A 20,076-nucleotide genomic window follows, 5' to 3' on the forward strand; every position below is an offset into this window, starting at 1 on the left:
CTCACTTGCTTGGTCGCTTATTTAGTCACTCATACGGTCAGGACAGGTGAAATTTTTGGATACCCAATAGCTCACCCCGTAAAAAGTATTGAAATTATTATTTTTTTTACAAAAGTAGATGTAAATTGAAACAGCACATCAACACAGCAATTTAATTAATTGGAGTGTATTTTTTAGTTATTTAAAATGGTCCATATAATAATGGTAAAATATACAGCATGCTCTGATTTTAATGTCATCTATAAACAGATAATATCTTGCTTAGCAAAGTTGCTTAGTTTCAATCCCCCTTCAATTTGATGTCATTTTATGAATCTCTGAACAAGTAAAATGTCAGCAGTTCCAAAAAAAAAAACTAAACAAGTACAATATTATGACAATATAAATTCATTAGGGCCACACATACCCTCAGAACGCAAATTTCAGCATGTTGTACCAATTCGTTAGAAATTCCGCAGAGAATGTGTACGAGGTGCATGCACGGTCAAGTAGCAGAGTTCTCATATTTGATTATTCAAGTGATAACCAATAATTCCTTAATCTTTTAAATTAAAAATAATTAATATTACTTCACGTTAATGACTATCTCCTTCGGAATGAAAATTTATTATCAATATTCGACAAAAATGTTGCCAATATTGTCAATGCCAATTTTTTTTTTTTTTTTTGTAGTCCTAAATCTCTGATTTTTCGATGATTAACATTCAAAACCGATCCTTGATTAATAAATTATCAACAGGGCCGCCACAACAAGGCGCGGGGCCCAGTGCGAAAATAATAGCGGGCCCATAGCCTCGATTTTTCTCTTCTGTGAGAGAAGGGGGATCAAAAATATTCAGAAATGAAAAACATGAAAATTCAGAATAAATGAAACAAATTCAGAAAAATGAAAGAAATACCTTCAGAATAAATGAAAGAAATACCTTCAGAATAAATGAAATAAATACCTTCAGAATAAATGAAAGAAATACCTTCAGAATAAATGAAATAAATACCTTCAGAATAAATGAAATAAATACCTTCAGAATAAATGAAATAAATACCTTCAGAATAAATGAAATAAATACCTTCAGAATAAATGAAATAAATACCTTCAGAATAAATGAAAGAAATACCTTCAGAATAAATAAAATAAATACCTTCAGAATAAATGAAATAAATACCTTAGGAATATTGATCAAAATTCAAAATCCCATAATTCATGGAAGTTCAAAATTGTAGAATTGATGAAAGTTCAATAATAATTTATGAAAGAATTAGTTATGAAAACAATAATTGTTGAACTACTTTAATTAATATTAATGTCATGAATAAATATTAATAATAATTATGTAAATAAATAAATAACTCCAGAATTATTCCTCTCTATATAAAAATGCAGAGAATTCCAGAATTATTTCTTCTAGATGAAAATGTAAATTTAAAGAACTGATGAAAGAAATTATTGTTACCGTAAATTCGAGGGCCCCCCAAAACGTGGGGGCCCCAAACCCTAAGGGTGGCTCTGATGACCAATACCAATATCGTTATTGAGGATAACGTTTTCCGTATTCAATCAATTCCTCAAACAAACAACGTGACATTGAAAAAAATCCGAACAGGTTCGACTCAAAAAAAGAAACGATGATAATAAAATGGGTATATAAAACACGTTACTGAAATATAAGCAAAATTTAGACTTTTGAACTGACCTCTAACTAGTAGAAGGTCATTCAACGGGCCCCGGCCACTGCTTCGCGGTTTAATTAATGATATATCTCTTGATCGAATCGGTTTTTTTCGATTCTAAAGTTATTTAACAAAATAATAATAATAATAATTAAAATAAGAAGTGTAGAGAGAAAATATCGACATAATACACACCCACAGGTGACTGATTGATGAGGGCTCTCCTTTGACAGTAGATTACTTATTATGATTGACTAGAGTGTATTTTGATAATTATTAGCAATTATTTCTTCCAATTGAATTGAAATTGGTGATGTATGAGGTGTGTTAAGTGGTCTGTGAATCCTCCCGATTTATTACCGGATATGCCACCCCCGTTTACGGTATTCCTCCTTATTAGAACGATGAAACATTGGTGTATACGGGGTGTCTATAATTGAAGTTCTCTTGCTCTGAGTTGTATACACAAGCAGTGCTCTTCGACGGAATATATGGCAGCTTCACAATTCACGCTCATTACTGGATACGCACTCAGAAGACTGTTAGGTGCACATTCACATTTCCAGCACATCTCATTCGGTAGTAAATTGCCCATTGTTTTGCTCGGTTTGAAAAAAAAAAAGTTCTTCACTGCTGGTCCTTCAGAATTTCCTGCCGGTAACATCCAATAACCCAATTCATGTAGTCGCTACGTAAATTTAGATTTTTCAAAATATTTTGTCAAAATTCTCTAAAACTAATTTATTGTTGCTATAATTTACTAAATACTCTCTCTCTCTAGAAATCTCTTTCTTAGTTTTTATGTTTGTCTTAGGTCTACGAATTGTTTCTCTCACATATTTATATTCATTTTTTGCCGGTGAACAGATTATTTCTGCCATTTATTTTTTGCTGGTCCACAAATTATTTCTTCCATTTATTTTTAGACAGTCCGTAAATTATTTCTCCTATGAATTTTTTGCTGTCTATAACGCATTTTTTTTTCTATTCATTTTTTACCCGCTCCGCAAATTGTTTCTCACATTTATTTTTGGCCAGTCTACAAATTATTTCTCTAATTCACTGTATTCATTTTTCCGGTCGGTAAAGTATTTGCCCTATTTACTGTACTCATTTTTTGCTGGTCCTCAAATTATTTCTCCCATTTACTTTTTGACAGTCCGCAAATTATTTCACCCATTCATTGTACTTTTTGCAGGTCTTTAAATTATTTCTTCTGTGAATTTTTTGCTGGTCTATATAACGTATTTTATTTATTTTTGCCTGTCCGCAAATTATTTCTCACATTTACTTATTTTTTGCCAGTCTGTAAATTATTTCTCCTATTTACGGTATTTTTGTTTTGCCGGTCACAAAATTAATTCCCCCATTTTCGCCGGTCCGCGAAATTATTAATTTACATATTTTCATCGATCCACAGTTGTAAAAAGGTTAAAGAACGCTAGTCTAAAGTCGAAACACATCATCAGAGAAATCCATATGAAAGGTACAAAATATTGAGAACGCCTTAAAGAAAGGATGGGAAAGGAATTGAGACAGCAAACAAGCAAACACAAAAAATCAATTGCACCTAGTAATACTAGTAATTCATTTTAGTTTCCATTTTCCCCCTTATTATCTTTTTTGGGATTTTGGGAGGTTCAACCATTAAAGGCAACAATTTTTTCTTCTTTTTTCTTTGCTTTTTTATTTAATTTTTTTTTTTTTCATATTTTACTTGAATTTGAAATGAATCATAGAATTTTTATTTCTTTAGGACATTTTTGATGAAACACCATGAAAATTATCATAACAAAATTCGGTTATAATAGAGTTGTAGCCTGTTGGTGGGACTATGAAAAAATAAGATTACTTTTTCAGAGAATCTTTATGAAGCAGGTGGGATAGCATGACGTATGAGAATTTTATGCATATGCACGATCATACTCTTCACCTACACAAGAGTATGGATAGGGAACGACAAACGAGTTGCATATGTTAAAAAAATTCTAGACTTTGTTTCTTGTTTTTGTCAGCTCGAGTTCATTACTACACGCGCTCAAATGGACAAAATTACATAAGTTAACATTGTATAGGAACAGAGACAGATGTATCGACATAAACGAAATGCAATTATCGTGGGATCAACCTGCTTCGAATACTTATTGGCGGCAAAACGCCACACGTCGCATCTATTATCGAACCCTTTCTAATCTTAATGAAACTGAGCAACGTTTATACACAGAAGCTGCATTAATTTGAATATATATATATATACGACGGCAATTACCTCTCGTTGGTACAGCTGTGCAAAACTTCGGTCAGACCCAGGATTTACCTAAGGACGCAGGTGATAGAGTTTATGTAAGGAGGCGAAAGAATAAAATCCGTAAATAATGTTAATAACACTGTATTACATGTTTTTTGGTCGAAATATTGGTGGGGAATAATTATATGCAGCCATGTTTATAAGGCCATAATCATGATCATATCCTTTTTATTATATTCATGCCGTCTACTTAGCATAGATGTCAAATTAAGCTACTGTCACCTTTTTTCTTAGCACAAAAATCAATGCTGTACCAAAACGATGATTCTCAAATGAAGTACCACGGCATTCTAGGGTGCCATGAGATTGGTCAGGGTCGTCACATGATACGTTACTATTAATAAGATCATTCTGAAAGTCAAAATAGAGCCGTGATTCTCAAATTATCTCGGTACTTCAAGATGCCACTGAAATACCTTGGAAAAACAGACATAGTTTCCATGAAATATTAACCCCTTCTGACCTGAATTGTTTTGGGCCGACTGAATTTTTTTTCTATCAATTTTTTTCGTTTTTAGGTCCAATAAAACAAGAATAACAAACATTTTCCCTAAAAATACAATTCATAGATGAAATGATTCCTATTGGCATCACTGGATACTTTAAAGGCAAATATTCAACAATGTTTAATGCAAAAAAATATAATTTGAGTGCATCATTCTCTAACCATATGGAAAATAAAAATCGATATTTTGGCATCATTCCAAATTCACAACAAATGCCAGCTATAATTTTCGAAAGTGTCACATGAAGTCAGAAATCAGAATGAATCAGTAGTGCATATCGACAAAGAGAATGAAGTTGAGCTCATGCAACTGACCGTGATAAAACGGTTGAACTACTGGAGACGAGAAACCGCGAGACACCCAGGCTCTGTCACAAGAAGCAACGTAAGCTCTTCGTCCAGGGCATCTCCGGCAAAACCAATATTTATTGATACGTCAAAGATTACATATAATGCAAGGAAATTAAAAATTATGAGAGTAAAACTACTGCAATCTATAGGTAAAGAATAAAACTACTACTACTTACATGCATCTTGTACACATTCCTATGCGAAATTTCCCGACGAATCGGGACATGTTGAAACACGATGTATGTATACGAGTGGCTCTAACAACATCCATGTTGTCAGAGTTGTGATTTTTTTCGTTTCGTTGCTGGTGCTTTTATCCGCTTTCAGTATTTTGAAGTAAAGATCATTTTTTGAATTTTCCATGTTATGTAAGTATCGGAATAACAAACAAAACTCGTAACATGGTAATCTCAATGATATCATGGATGACCCATTGCAGAGAATCACATACCTTAGACCAGTGGTTCCCAAACTTTTCGAAGCGTGGCCTTCTTTTGACCAAAAAATTAATCGGCGGATCACACTATATACAAATGACGCCAAAAAGAAATGCGTGGGAATTCTTTGTGGAAAATCATGCAAGTGATTGGCTCTTTCAGTTTCTTAACCAAATTGCACATCATTTTTATATACGATTACTTGTTACTTAAAGAATATGTTTGAGAAGTTTCAAAATCCCCCTCCGCACTCCATCACCTACAATGAAGAAAATCAGAGTTGGGGCAATCGACCTGTTGTGGAACACGTTTAAAATCCAAGCCCTCCCATCTGCAGGGCAATCGACCGAATCCCTTAATACACAAGGGTTGAGAATTAAAAAATATATATAGTTTGAAGTTCTCAATGCTAAAAATATTTTAAGTTCTACAGAATATGGCCTTTGAATTTTAAAAATTAACATATAACAATATCGAAGTAGGAATTTATGACAGGAAATATTCAAAAAAGGGCACTTTTATAAAAAAAAATTAAATTTGAAAAAAAAGTTTGAAAATAGGCTAAAAAGGGCATTTATGGCATTTATGGCATTTTGCCTAACTTCCGGGCTCTACTTATCGCATTCCGTGTTTTTAATTTTTAAGACATACAGTTTTGAAATCCGGTGATTCTCTCTGAGTCACCCTGTAAAAGTACCTAACTTTATATATTGATTATTGTACAAGTATAATTTGAAAAAATTACATTGTATAATACATGGTAAGTAGCTGAGCTGAGTAAAGATATTTTTAGTGTTGATATATTTTTAAAATAAAAATGAATTTCTCATTTGGTCGTTTTTATTTTTAAGATTCTCTCGCGACCTCCCTAGTTATTCGTAGGTATCTGTCGAAAATCTGTCTGCTTTCTGCGGAGAGACTTTTTCAAATGGGGGAGTAGAGTTCGCATTCGCTCCTTAAAGTTGAAAAACCGCAGAAAACCTACTTCAACTGACCCATCACTGTGCCCTCACGAAGAGAAAAGATGACGTATCAAAATCAATAGATGACATAGAAACTTCCAATTTTTCAGACTTGACTAGCTCAAATTTTAATCATTTACAAAATCGAAATGTGGATAACTCTCTTGAATGTTAACCATGAAACATAGAATATTTAAATATTCTTCTACCATTCCTATATGCTGCTACCTGCTGGGCTATTTTCTACTTTTGCAAAGTAAACCTATTAGGGAGGAATACGTTTCGTTTTTTTGCTTCTGCTGTAAATTCAGCAAAAGTGGAAATGTTGTTTACCTTTTGAAAATAAGCCCCTCAATTCATCTCCTGGAGAAAACCACCATGAAGTTGAGAGAAAACAAAAAAATTTAAAAATAAAGAAAAACGAATGCTGTGACCACCCCAAACCACTTCCCTTTTACTACCGCGACATAACTGATGCATGATGGAATGTGTGGTTTTATAAGCTTTATATGTGTAATATCTGATTTGAAAAAAATAAAGAAAAAGTTATAAACGTAACCAATGTTCCATGATGATCACACATGATCCCTATCATTACCATCCTAACAAACTGTCAATAGTCTCCCAATAATAACCAATGATACATAATGAATAGTTTTCGCTTCTATTTTTTTTTTTCTAATACCAGAACACTGATCATCGATAAAATGAAAGAAAGAGACTGACAATCTCGACAATAACAATATTTTTTAGGAAACAATTCAGTACTTATCACATAAATGATGTGAAAGCTCGACCATAGAGAAAGGGGGGAAAACAAATTCCTGGGCTTTCTAGCGTAACATTGAAATAAATAAAAGGCACCACGAAGGATAGTAATGGCGAAGGATTCTTCGAGACCATACACGTAAATAAGAATGCTTCAACCGAAATCTTCTCTACGTCATTTCTAAGACAGGCCTGATCAAACATGGACTAAAATATTACAGGAATTATGGAAGCTATTGCTATAGTGATATTTATCCCAACTATAGGCCGTCAGGTGTGTTTATTCTGTCTCTATTTTTTAAGAGATATATGACCTTGGGCTGTATTTTTTACCTTGTTCTTGGAGCAGCTGGAACGAAAAGATCATTGAAGAAACATTGGGCTGGATGAAACAGTGATTATATATTCTGCTGGTGCGCGTGGTGCTCTTGACACTCAATTGTGCTCATTTTGATTCCTCGTCTCTCTCTCTCTCTACCGGTTTTGATCACAGGGACTTGTCTCGTAAGATATGAAATTGCACCTGGTTTTTCTCAACACACAATCCTTTCCCTCCCCTCAAAGACCCGTCCATTAATCTAGGAGATGCTACATTTTCATTGACGATAAAAGAAGAAGAAAAAAAATATGTCAGTAAATATGCCGGAAAAGATCATGACCACCTGCTCTCGAACCGACAGGAAAATAAAATGCAGGCTATAGTACATATAGACCTGCAGTAACGAGATAAGGGGTATCAAAAATATTCCTTGTTGTGTGGCATTTTATAAACGTGTTGCTTGTGTCCAATTGAAAAGAGTGAAGTAAAAGGTTGCTATATCTTCGATTGCGATAAATAATAGTATGAATTTTGCCTATTGGAATTATTATGGATGTCATGCGAGACACGTATTTGATCCGCAAGGTGCGCCAGGAATGAAAGCTCTTCCTGGCTGAGATGAAAATATGAATTTCGAAATGCATTTCGATTATGATTGCGAAATTTTTAATGACTTGTAAATAAAGATGATCGAATCATGCTTCATAGGCGCCGAAACTTGGGGACAAATATTGCTGAAGCTTGCTAAATATTGCTTAATATCCGATCCCGATACGTGATTAGTAATTTATCTGTGTTTACAAATTTGGGACCTTTTTTTCCATTAGATGGGAATTGTTTTTGCAACATTATTGATTAGAGTGGTCAACATGCATTGTATATATACCAATTTTTATAACAAAAACGACGACGGCGCATTAACTTTACTCACACGAACACAGCATGCCATTAAGCGATCATATATAGAGCCGATCGCAGAATTTAGACAGCCATAACTCCTTCACCAACTCTGCCCACATCGCAATTTACTGCCATTAATGAGACGGAAATGAAGGCGCTGTCTATCGGTGGTCACCTCAAGTTCGTTAGGGAAAATATCTTATCTATATCCTCCCTTGGGTTCGAACCCAGGACCGTGACAACAACCTTCACGGTGGTAGACGAGCATCTTACCACCACGCCACTCGGGCCGATAGCCGCCCCTGGTGCCGCTTACGGAGATTGAATCTGGATTCTCCCGATGCGAATCAATTCCGATGTCTACACAACCACATATCGGCATGATGGAAACACTACTACTAGTACTTAACACCGTACATGGAGCCCTTCAAACATTTCTTTAGGGAATTTCTAACCAATTGGTGCATTCCGGAACGGGTTGTATGCACTTCTTGTGTTCCTAACGTATTTATGCTGTCTGACTTATGCGCAGCTGAAAATGACAGATGCCTGAATCCTCGTATCATGTACGCATCGTGTTGAAGGTCTGCCTAATCTCTGTATAGAGACAATTTCAAATAATAGACCGGAAGGCATTTGGCTCCCCGAAATGGAAACCCTGCACGAACAGGTATTACTGTAGGTCCCGTTTAATCAGATATCAACGATTCCAGCACGCAATATCCGATTATACAGGGAATAATTCAATTGCCATTTTACAACGTTAGTAAATAGTTTGTAAATTGAAAAATGATGAAGGGTCAATATTAATAAAGCTTCCTGAATATATCAGACATAAAAATTGACATGAAAATTGCATTTAATTACAATGATCACAATACATAAGATTTTTACTTTTGATAAGGAAAGTTAGCGACCTCTATTGGCTCAACAGAGAACAAAAACAAAATGATTAAATGCTCGTATTGAAGAAACTTTTGGAGGCCAGTAGTTACAACACTCTTAGCTTGGTATAAAACTTTGATAAAAATTCTTTTATAAAACTTGAAAAATGTAACCAATAAACACATCTGTTACATCCGAGCGAACTTAACTGATCCGCCTATTGGTGGCATTTTCCAAGTTTTACAAACGAACTTTTATCAAACTTTTATAGTGCAATGCCGGCCTTAGTAACATATTTTCCATTAATTCCAAACAATAAATTACATTCAATAAAAACATTATGTGTGTATAGTGGTTGATGAGTATTAGGCCGGTCATCTCCACTCCGTGCTACCACGAGCGAAAACAAGTCGCGTGTATGCGCAGGACTAGTAATAACGGTACTGCACATACAGGAGACTTGTTTTCGCTCGTGGTAGCTCCCAGTGGACGACCGCCTTAACAGTTGGAGCGTGTGAAGCGTAATATTCGATTAAGTGGGGGAAAAGTCGTTGAAACTATCATATTAAGCGGGTAACTTTAACATTGTCTCTATGGGAGAAATTTTGTCGTCGGAGGATTTTATCCCCTTTATGCGGGGTATCGGTTATCCGATTAATCGGGGCCGACTGTATTTGTGTGTGTGTGTGTGAACTCTTTTTTTTTTTAAAAGATTCCGAAACTTTTTAAACTTATTAGCATGCCACCGTCAGGGCCGTAACTAGAGGGGAGCGGGAGCAACTGCCCCGGGTGACAAAATTTAGGGGAGCGGTAGTTTTATTTAGGAGCAAAGAACACCATTACAAAATTATCAAATATTGAAGCCTCAGGGGCGGCAAAAATCCTATTTATACGGCCCTGACCACCGTACGTATAATATGTACTGTATAAATATCCAAGCATTTTTTTGTAACGACGGTTTCGGTTGCTCCAATGTCTGGGGATTTTTAACGTAATAAATGAACTGACTGACCATAAATCAATCAACCCATAAGGGGTCATTCAAGTATTACGTCAGCATCGGGGGGGGAGAGGGGGTTTCGGATTTGCTGACTTTTGATGACAGGGGGGGGAGGGGGGTGTGGATTTGCTGACTTTTGATGACAGTGGGGGGGGGGGTTTGAAGGTTGCTTACGTCATCAACCACCCTTTTAAAAATCTGCTTACGTAACACTTGAATGGCCCTTAATGCGTTGAAAAGTTTCATTTCTGTTTTCTTGGAAACTTGATGTTGTGTGGTTAAACGGGGAAAAAAAGGCACAACATTTGGAACAGAAGCTGAATATTGATCCGGACGAGGAACGGAGGTCCTTTTCATAAGTCCCAAGAACAATACATTACTCGGTTACTGGAATCAAAAGAATAATAATCCTGAACATGTTCTAATAAGGGAGGGGATTGATTTCTGCCGGAAGGAATCCGGAAATGAACACGAGAGAGGGGGGGGGGAAGATGAGATGAGTCGGTTTTCGTGTCTCGCTCACTCCCGATGGTCTTGGGAAAACAAAACCACCGTAAACGCAAAGTTTTCTAGATAGCAACCCTGTACACAATGGATTCCGACGATCAACTGCCGCGACGGCTTTCGCTAATTAAAACGTCATGCGGAACGAGACACATTATTCAGATACAGCTGCCCTTGCAATTACAAACCCTGGCACATCCGTAATTGAGAACAACTAATCACCGAGTTCATTAACAACCAACTCCACCGAAAATAGACTTCACTTCTAGTTGTAAAAAAATATGCATTGATATTTTCCGATAGTAAAGAGTTAACTAAATAGTATTTGAGATCGCAAAATTGTACTCGACACACATTTTTTTGTCACTTCTTCCCCAGCATGTAGTTCACTGATTTTGATTATCTTGGTGCTGTTTCACATTTAAAGCCGTGGTTCCCAACGTGCACCCCCCCCCCCGCCCCACAAAGGGAAATTTTAGAATGAATTATTAACATTATATCTTTTTTACATTCCTTGTGGCTCTTATAAAAAATTGTTTGAAAACTATTCATTTCAGTTTGCATAATGTTCAGAGGTAGATTTATGGTTGTGCTGCCTGTTGGCTACACGAATTTGGCTGCTCTTCTCCCATTTGAGATCAAATTTTCTTCACCACCCATTTCTCGAATTCGCTGCATGTCTACCCCCCTTCCTCCTGTGTCTATAAGTCACTCTTTTGATCACTCCTATGCTCACACACTCTCTAGGTCACTCCTATAGTTAGCCATTCAAATGCTTGAACACTGTTCTGGTCACTCACATGCTTGCACATCGTTCTGGCCACTCACATGCTTGCACATTGTTCTGGCCACTCACATGCTTGCACATTGTTCTGGCCACTCACATGCTTGTACGCTGTTTTTGTCACTCACACGCTTGCATGCTGTTTTGGTCACTCACATGCTTGCACATTGCTTTCGTCACTCACATGCTTGCACATTGCTTTCGTCACTCACATGCTTGCACATTGCTTTCGTCACTCACGTGCTTGCACATTGCTTTCGTCACTCACATGCTTGCACATTGCTTTCGTCACTCACATGCTTGCACATTGCTTTCGTCACTCACGTGCTTGCACATTGCTTTCGTCACTCACATGCTTGCACATTGCTTTCGTCACTCACATACTTCCATAGTACTAGGTCACTGACTGACATGGTTCCTCACTTACTTCAAAAGTGTCCGTTAACAGAAGTCCGCTAACGGAAATTGCTCGTTGAGGAGGTTTCACTGTGGCTCCGAAAGTGTCGGTTAACAAAGGTGTCCGCTAACGGGGGAATATCCATTATGGGAGATTCCGTTATACATGCCACGGGGAAGAGGGTATATGCAGCGTCTACCCTTGGTTCGTGGGGCATACTAGCGGATTATAGATTTGTGGAAGCCACAGGAAATCTCTACCAGAGGAATTTTGAGTTACCCTGAAAAAAAGCGTTTTAAATAAACATAAATTGATTAACACAGCATGTAAAAGTGCTTTGTTTTTTTTACAAGAATAATTTTTGAGTTTTAATCATCTTGGGGGGGGGGGGTATGGGCCAGTTCAGAAGCTTCCCCCCCCCCCCCCCAGGGTACGTTATCTCTGGTGGAGGTATCAGGATTTTATTTAGTGGATAGCATGGCAACAACTGTTCTAAAGTAAAGGAATCTTGTTATATGCGTTTCAAAGTCATGCATACATTTAAGAATGATTTTCTTTTTCCCAGCAGAGCCGCGAGCGAATGGTCATCGTTTCTCGTTGAAATTAACGATTCAGCCCGATTTTTCCAGCAACGGGATCACGCACGTATCAAGGATAATCGAACAAAATCGTAAAAAAGAAGCAAAAGTTCGAGCAGGTGAGGTCAACGACGAGCATAACCACAAACGGAAGTTCGTAAGGGTGTCGTCAATGACGTCATACTGCCCCCGCAATGGGTGCGCTCATCATTGAAGAGCACGCGTCTATCCATCTACTATCACCACCCTCACACCCTTTTGTTTTTTAGGTCGCCGTTCATGATTTTTTTTTCCTTAGGAAATGAACTCAGACACACGGTGCCACATAATTACGATAACAGAAGAGGACTTTCAAAAAAAAAATTAATGTATGTATATCGTAAAAAGCTCATAAAAAAATTGATACATGAAAAAAAAAAATCAGTGCAATCTTTTTTTTAATTTAATCGGTAAAACTGTTATGTTGCGTGGCGTGGACAGTTTCTAGGAAGAGAAACAGAGGAAATGAAAACTCGAAACTTGACGTGTTTTTTTTTAACTCTCTTTAGACACTTATGAGTGTGACTATAAATAGAAACGTTATAAAGGAGGGGACACAGGGGAAAAAAAAGGGCCACACAGACTAGAACGTTTTTATCGAATGCACCAAGAATTATACCAGAGATATGAGGAATTTCATCGCAGCTGCAAAATTTTGACGAAACAAACTTAGGCGGTCACATCTGTAGAATTATTGTGCCTCTGAGAGACAAAAAGCAGTCGTAAATAGCAACCAATAAGACTAAGTAAGATAGTGATGGCCATCATTTTGAAGACATCGTGCTACGGGTTAACATTAGGTGTGACATGGGTATGTCTCCATTTCGTCCAAGGAAAATATTTCAGCGATTTGGTTTGGCTTTTTTTTTCTCAGAAGAAGGAAACCATAGTCAGAAAACTGATAGATTAGTAGACACTTTTAACGTTTCATGGTGACAGCAAACGCATTAATCTCAAAACTTAAAACTATAGGACGTCTCTAGCCATAAAGATTCCCCTCAAAATCTTCAATAAGGGTGATACACGAGATCGGAACCTCTACTTCACCGACTATACTGCAATTAACTGCCATTAACGAGTTGGGTTGTAAATAAATGAGCCATCTATGGGTGGTCACCTAAAGTCCGTTAGAGGAAATATATCTATATTCTTATCTATATTCGTTCCACCCCGGATCGAACCTGGGACCTGATGACAACCTTCAAGGTGGCAGACGAGCATCTTAACACTACGCCACTCGGGCATTTAAAAATTTGTTTTTGCCTCTACCGGGAATCGAAACTGCTGGATTTCTCTAGCGTTTAGTGGCTCAACATTTCACCAGAGACGCTTTAACATTTAACATCAGGGCCCCCCCCCCTCCTCGGTTATTGATTATGTCATGGTTCCTCCTACCTGGCTGGAAATATCAGCCCACCAATTTATGAATTGTACTCTTGAAAATAGTAATACCAGATCTCTTCATCGTGGATTTTAGCCCCCTCCCCGGTGTGCCGGATAGGACGTTTTTAGCCATGCGTTGAGACAGCTCTGCCTTTGACACTTTTTTTTTTTTATTAGGTCAACCATTTTTTTTAAACTTCAAATTGAATCCCCACTCCCCCAGAAGGCTTCAAAAATCATATCCTCGCACCGCTTTAAATAATAATTATACGCGGAATCAATACCTAACCTCACAGACTTTTTTTTCAATCTCGTACCTCTTTCTATACCTTCTCGCACTCTTGGTAAAGAACCACTGCCCTAGAATTCAATTAATACGTATCATCCAAAAATATTTTCCACATTCAAGAATTTGTATTGTCGAACATAGTTTTTCTCTTCAGCTGGAAATTTGTGATGACGCCACTGTGTCATGAAAAAAAGGGCAAAAGAAGAAAACTTTACCCGATTGAGGTTTTCGAGCTCGCCCAGCCACGCTCCGAGCAATTTATCCGGATCATTCTCATCGTCTTCTTGATGGTCCTGTTCGTGGTCGCTGTCCATTTCCGCTTCGCTCGTGCTGCTGCACGCGCTGTCCTCGTACTCTGAAGATGCCCTGCAAACAAAATAATAGCAATAAAAATTACAGTGGAACCTCGATATAGCGATACTCTGCGGGCCAAGAAAAAAAATCGTTGTAGAGAGGATATCGAGAGGTAACATTATCATCAGGCACCGACAAACTTATTCTGCTTTTGGCCTCCCTTATGAATTTGAGTTGTCTAGTTCTTTTGTGAGTGTTTATTCACAGAAAAAAATTGTACTTTATCAGCTGAATGAAATTCAGCAAGATGTATACAATGTAATTACACGTATGCGTAATTACATTGTATACATTTCTAACGGATTTAAAACGTTTGATTCTTTTTCAAGTTAAGACCTGAGGTATACATATGTGTACTCTATGGTCCTAGTAGAAATATCAGCCCAAATTAATTAATTAATCTTTTCCTTTTTTTTCTAAAGAGAATTTTACCATGCGATAAACACAAATCATTCAAAAAAAAAATTCCATTTTAACAGTAAGTTTTGGACAGGGCAGTAATTAGGGGGGCGGGAGGGGGCAACTGACCCGGCGGCAAAATTAAGGGGCGGCAATTTTAGGTGGGAACAAACAACACTGTTATAACAGTATCGAATTTTAAAGTTGTTGGATCGGCAAAAATCCTAGTTACGGCCCTGGTTTTGACTCAGGTGTGAGGTTATCAAATTCCTACACATTTTCCAAATATTTTACATCAAACTTTTGCAAAATATTTTACATCCAACTTTGGCCAAATATTTTACATCCAACTTTGGCCAAATATTTTACATCCAACTTTTGCCAAATATTTTACATCCAACTTTTGCCCAATATTTTATATTTTTTCCGACGTTCCATGACCATTTTACATTTTATCTGTGAATTTCCCTGACCATTTAACACTTTACCTGAATTTCCCTGACCATTTTACATTTGTTCCTGATTTTCTCTGACCATTTTACATTTGTTCCTGTGATTTTCCCTGATCATTTTACGTTTTCTTTTTAATTTCCCCGACCATTTTATACCTTTTCCTGACTTTCCCTGACCATTTTGCATTTTTCCTCACTTTCCCTGACTATTTTTGATTTTCAAGTCACTGGGAACCCTGTAATATCCTAAATAAATTGAGAAAAAAATTTAATGGATACAGGTTGAAAAAATACCTTTCCTGTAAGTTAGGGACTTCTTTCTGTGATATTTGGATTTGTTCCGGGACCATTTCAAAGTGATCCGAGACAAATATCACGAATAATATTCTAAGACGAGAAAAATTAATTTCCACTCATAATCTTTCTTGCATAAAATGAAAAGAACGATGGGGGGAGAAATAGCGTTGGTATATATTTCCGGAAATGGTGGCGAAATTTGTAGAATATGTTGACCATAAAAGTGAAAACCGTTATTACAGCAACAGAAAATCGGCGTCGATTATTCCTCATGTTTCGAACAGGAAACGAATAGAGAAAAGAAATGTATAGTTACACAAACAAATATGCACTTATGACTAAAAGAAATGGGGGAAAATTTTTTTCGGGGTGTATTTATTTATAGTCATGAATCGACTCACAAATGACGCCAATTTGTATAGAATAAGAAAACGGTGGGCAATCAACCGTTTCCGCTATTTAAATCGCCGAATGATTCAGATCCTTGTCATTCCCTATTAACGTCACTTGTTGCTGCTGGACCATTTACGCAAGACAGTTGCGGCAATTTTCCTCGGTCTTACGCCACTGTAGTTGCTTTCAGAATAGAAAAAAAAAAACTTCCATTCGGAAAAAAAACACTTCCTTTGTTTTGTGAAAGTGAGAGGAAAAAAAACATTTTTGTTTTTTCAGAAAAACTTTAAAAGTGTTTTCTTAACATTGGTCATTCACATCGTGGCCGAATGACGACACGTGATCGAAATCGCTCCCGATCACGTACGCGAATGGTCCAAAGAATGATCAATCGTCACGAGCTGTTCTTTGAATATTAAAAAGTCTAACCTTTCGATTATCAGTTTAACGTCCGAATTCTTTTTTTCTGGCTGAATATGGAATAGAATCTGAATAGAGTCAAGAGATGTTTTGGCATCTGCTTATTTTGAGGAATGATTGCACAAATCATGCCACAATTCATTAGATAATGAACTGCTTCAACCAGTATCGAAACAATGTCTTGAAAGATGTTGTATTTTTTCATGAGCGTGGGTTTCAAGAAACAAAGACCGATTAGTGATCCGTTCCTTATATTATTCTTACGTAAAAAAAATGTTTAAACGAAACACTGATCGTAAGAAAAGAGAGTTAGTCATAATGAAAACGAAACTTAAACATAAAAACGTTAATGTAAAGTGTGAGGTTACAATAGATAAATTATTCAACAAGGGGATTGGAAAAAAAAATAAAGAAGCTATAAAATGTTGAAAAGGATGAGAAAATATAAATATATATACGGTAAAAAAATATGTTAATGTTTGATCATGATGATCTTGTCCGTTAATTTATGCCAGAGTGAGGTTTTTTTTTTGGCATGGCAAGCGTCACAAAATGGTTTGAACTGTCAAAAACTGGTTTGAACTGTCAAAAACTGGTTTAAACCGTCGAAAACTGACGAAAACCATCAAAAGCTTTTGGATAATATTTTGAATACAATAGGTTAATAACATGATGAGAGAAACTTAACTTTGTTTTTTTTATTTTTAAACACTAATTCATTACAATAATTGAAACAAAATGCTAATTATAATTTGCAATTTTTAATTTTTGCGACATAAGTGTCTAGAAGAAATTATATATATAATTTTATTGTACATTTTTTCTAAACTACTGATTACCTGTGTTCAATTTACTGAGCGAAATAAAGCTGTTTATTTAAAATATGTGTGATGGAGATCACAGAGGTTAGGTTTTTGACACCTCAGAAACTTATTTAGTATTAAAGCAATCAAAAACTTAGAAACAGAAATCCTGCTGTTACCTTCTGTTTGATATAATACACTGGTGAAATAAATTGAGAGAGTTTGCATATTTTATCGAATTTCATGAAAAGAACTGAACTGAATGTAAAACCACTGCTTCTAGACAAAAATGCAAATCTTGTACGTCAAATACGTAAGCGTACACGTGTGTGTAGGCGGAGCCTGTAGAGAAACAGGCTTTATAAGCACGCGTAAGTTAAGACGCATTTCGTTCGCTAGCACACCTCGGCAAATTTCTTGGTGTTATTTTGCAGCAATCGGTTAATTTCAAATTGTAACAGTAAAAATGAGTAACCACCAACGTTTAGATGGGAATGGAATGAGGTGGCGAATTGTGGGGAGGCTAGAAGCAGGCCAATCTCAAGTCCAGATTTGCAGAGAGTTCAATTTAACGCCCAGCGTCGAGTGTAACTTATGGAAACAGTTCCAGGATACCGGATCCATCGAGAGAAAGCCTGGGCAAGGTCGTCCAAGAGCCACGACGGCCAGAGAAGATCGCCATTTGTCGATTATAGCGAGGCGTAACAGGAGCACTACAGCTTCTCAGCTCTCTCGTGACTTGTATGCAGCCACAGCAACCCGTGTATCAAGGGTGACTGTTTCCAAAAGACTTCCTGAGAGAGGGTTGTTTGCAAGAAGACCTGCTGTTTGCGTCCCGCTCACTTCTACGGTATCTAGGGTATCGTTTTGAGCATCAGTGATTATTTAAAAAATTTAATAACAGAAATCAACCTTACATATATGGCGTAAAAGAACTTTTTAAACACCTATCTGCTATGAAAAGAGTACAGCAGATGGTTTATACCAATACACATACTGTATATAAGCAGTTGAAGGTCAAGAATTATCGTCTAGAATTAAAGAGTAATGTTTCAAAATTTAAAAAATCAAACCATTCCAAAGTTTTTCCTTTCAGTTTTTATGCTATGCTCTATTCAAACTGTATATTTTGCAAAAACAAATACATATATATTGTCCAAAATAATTCTGTAGAAAGTAGAAAATTATTTAACAATGGCATTAAGTATTTATTCTTTGTATAACATAGTGACTTTTAAACAGTACATGTAATCAATGTGTGCATTTTCAACAGGAATTTTTATATTGAAAAGCGATAATTAAGGGTTTTGATGGAGGCTTTTTGACGTGATAGTTTAAACCAGGATTTAAACCGTCAAAAACCTGCCAACTCTGGTTTATGCTGTTCTTTTCCACCTTTTCTCGATTTCGAATTCAAATATCTTAGCGAATATTGAAATTAGAAACATGGATTTTTTTTTTTTGGTCTAAGAAGAGTCAGAGCAGCAACTTTGTAATTGGTTTTTTAGTACAGAGTGAAAAGTAAAAAGTTAATTTCATTTTTTAATTATACGAACCCTTAAATAAATTGCATTTTAAGAAACCTCGCGTTATTTGAAATTTTTTTTGTAATTAAGAGTATATTTCTAAAGTCAACGGTTGCATTACGCCGTCATTGAAATGCTTCCACTCGGACGACACCAGTTTTGTTTGGTTAGGGAAGATTTCAGGTTGGTGTATCGCAGGATTTTTTTTCTAACAGGCCAGCAAATACATGGAATAGCTTACCTTCTATTGTTGCGAATTCCCCCTCCCCATCCTCCCTATTAGGCACTTTTAAGAGGAAAGATAAGCTTGGTAGAAGCGATTGAGAAGCTATCTATACCTGAATAAACTTCAACCACATTTTTACGAGCAGTGTATTTACTTCCTTCAGTTTTTTGATTTATTTTTATCCGAATTATTCTCAACTTTGGGTTTCTAAATTTAGGCTACAGCAGTCATATTTATATGGGTTTTTTTTTAATGTTATTTCTTTAATTTGTACACAGACAGACAGACGTGACCGCCCAGAGAGACCATCTTGGGATGGTTTGCGCTCTTTCCCAAAGGGATGGACGGTCTCGGAGAGCTAATTTGTACACAGTATAAGAGCCATATATTTACTGCAATGTATCGTTTTTCATTCTGGATTGACAAAAAAATCTGTTTCTTCTATTTTTGCGTTCACTTTCCTAGTCTACGTGCCATAATGTTTTTAAACATCTTTTATCAGTGGGTTATGCCCGCGTATTGATTGCAGCATGGGCAAATGAATGGAGCATGACGTTTAGCGTAGATAAGTGCATGGTCGCTCATTTTGGTTCGAACAACCCACGGTTCTCTTACGAGTTGAATGGTGTCACTATCCCGGATGCAACTAGAGTCACCGATTTGGGAATTCTCATTGACGAGCGACTTAAGTTTTCTGAACATTGTTCAGCGGTTGTCAAAAAAGCGAATAGAATGCTTGGTCTCATTTTCAAAAAGGTCTCTTCGCGTTCTCCTAAAGTCATTCTTCCGCTTTTTCGAGGCTTAGTTCGTCCTGGACTGGAGTATGCGGTAAGGTTTTGGAGACCATACCTACAGAGGGACATAGACTTGATTGAAGGGGTGCAGAGAAGAGCTACGCGTGTCCTTATTGGCACACAGGGCTTGAGTTATGAAGAGAGACTTCATTTTTTGAATATGTTTACATTGGATGAACGCAGGTGTCGAGGAGATATGATCGAAGTGTTCAAAATTTTCAATGGGATGGATAGGATGGACCATGAACTTTTAGTACACCGCCAATCAACCGCTTTTACAAGGGGACACCAGTATCGATTGGTGAGGGACAATGCAAGGTTATGGTGTCGCAGGG

General features: G+C 36.7%; 1 protein-coding gene across 1 annotated transcript in view; it reads right to left on the bottom strand.

Annotated features, from left to right (window-relative positions):
• Positions 1 to 20,076, bottom strand: part of LOC149078512 (uncharacterized) — a 109,013-nt gene that overhangs the window by 53,548 nt on the left and 35,389 nt on the right. The window contains exon 2 of the mRNA XM_089240622.1: positions 14,293 to 14,443. Within this exon, the coding sequence (XP_089096748.1) occupies positions 14,293 to 14,443 (151 nt within the window). The remainder of the gene's footprint in view (positions 1 to 14,292; positions 14,444 to 20,076) is intronic.

The sequence above is a fragment of the Pholcus phalangioides genome, unplaced genomic scaffold (genome assembly GCF_987345545.1).
Source record: "Pholcus phalangioides strain wild (caught in Gottingen) unplaced genomic scaffold, Ppha-v1.0 ptg000013l_1, whole genome shotgun sequence".
Classification (NCBI taxonomy): Eukaryota; Metazoa; Arthropoda; class Arachnida; order Araneae; family Pholcidae; genus Pholcus; species Pholcus phalangioides.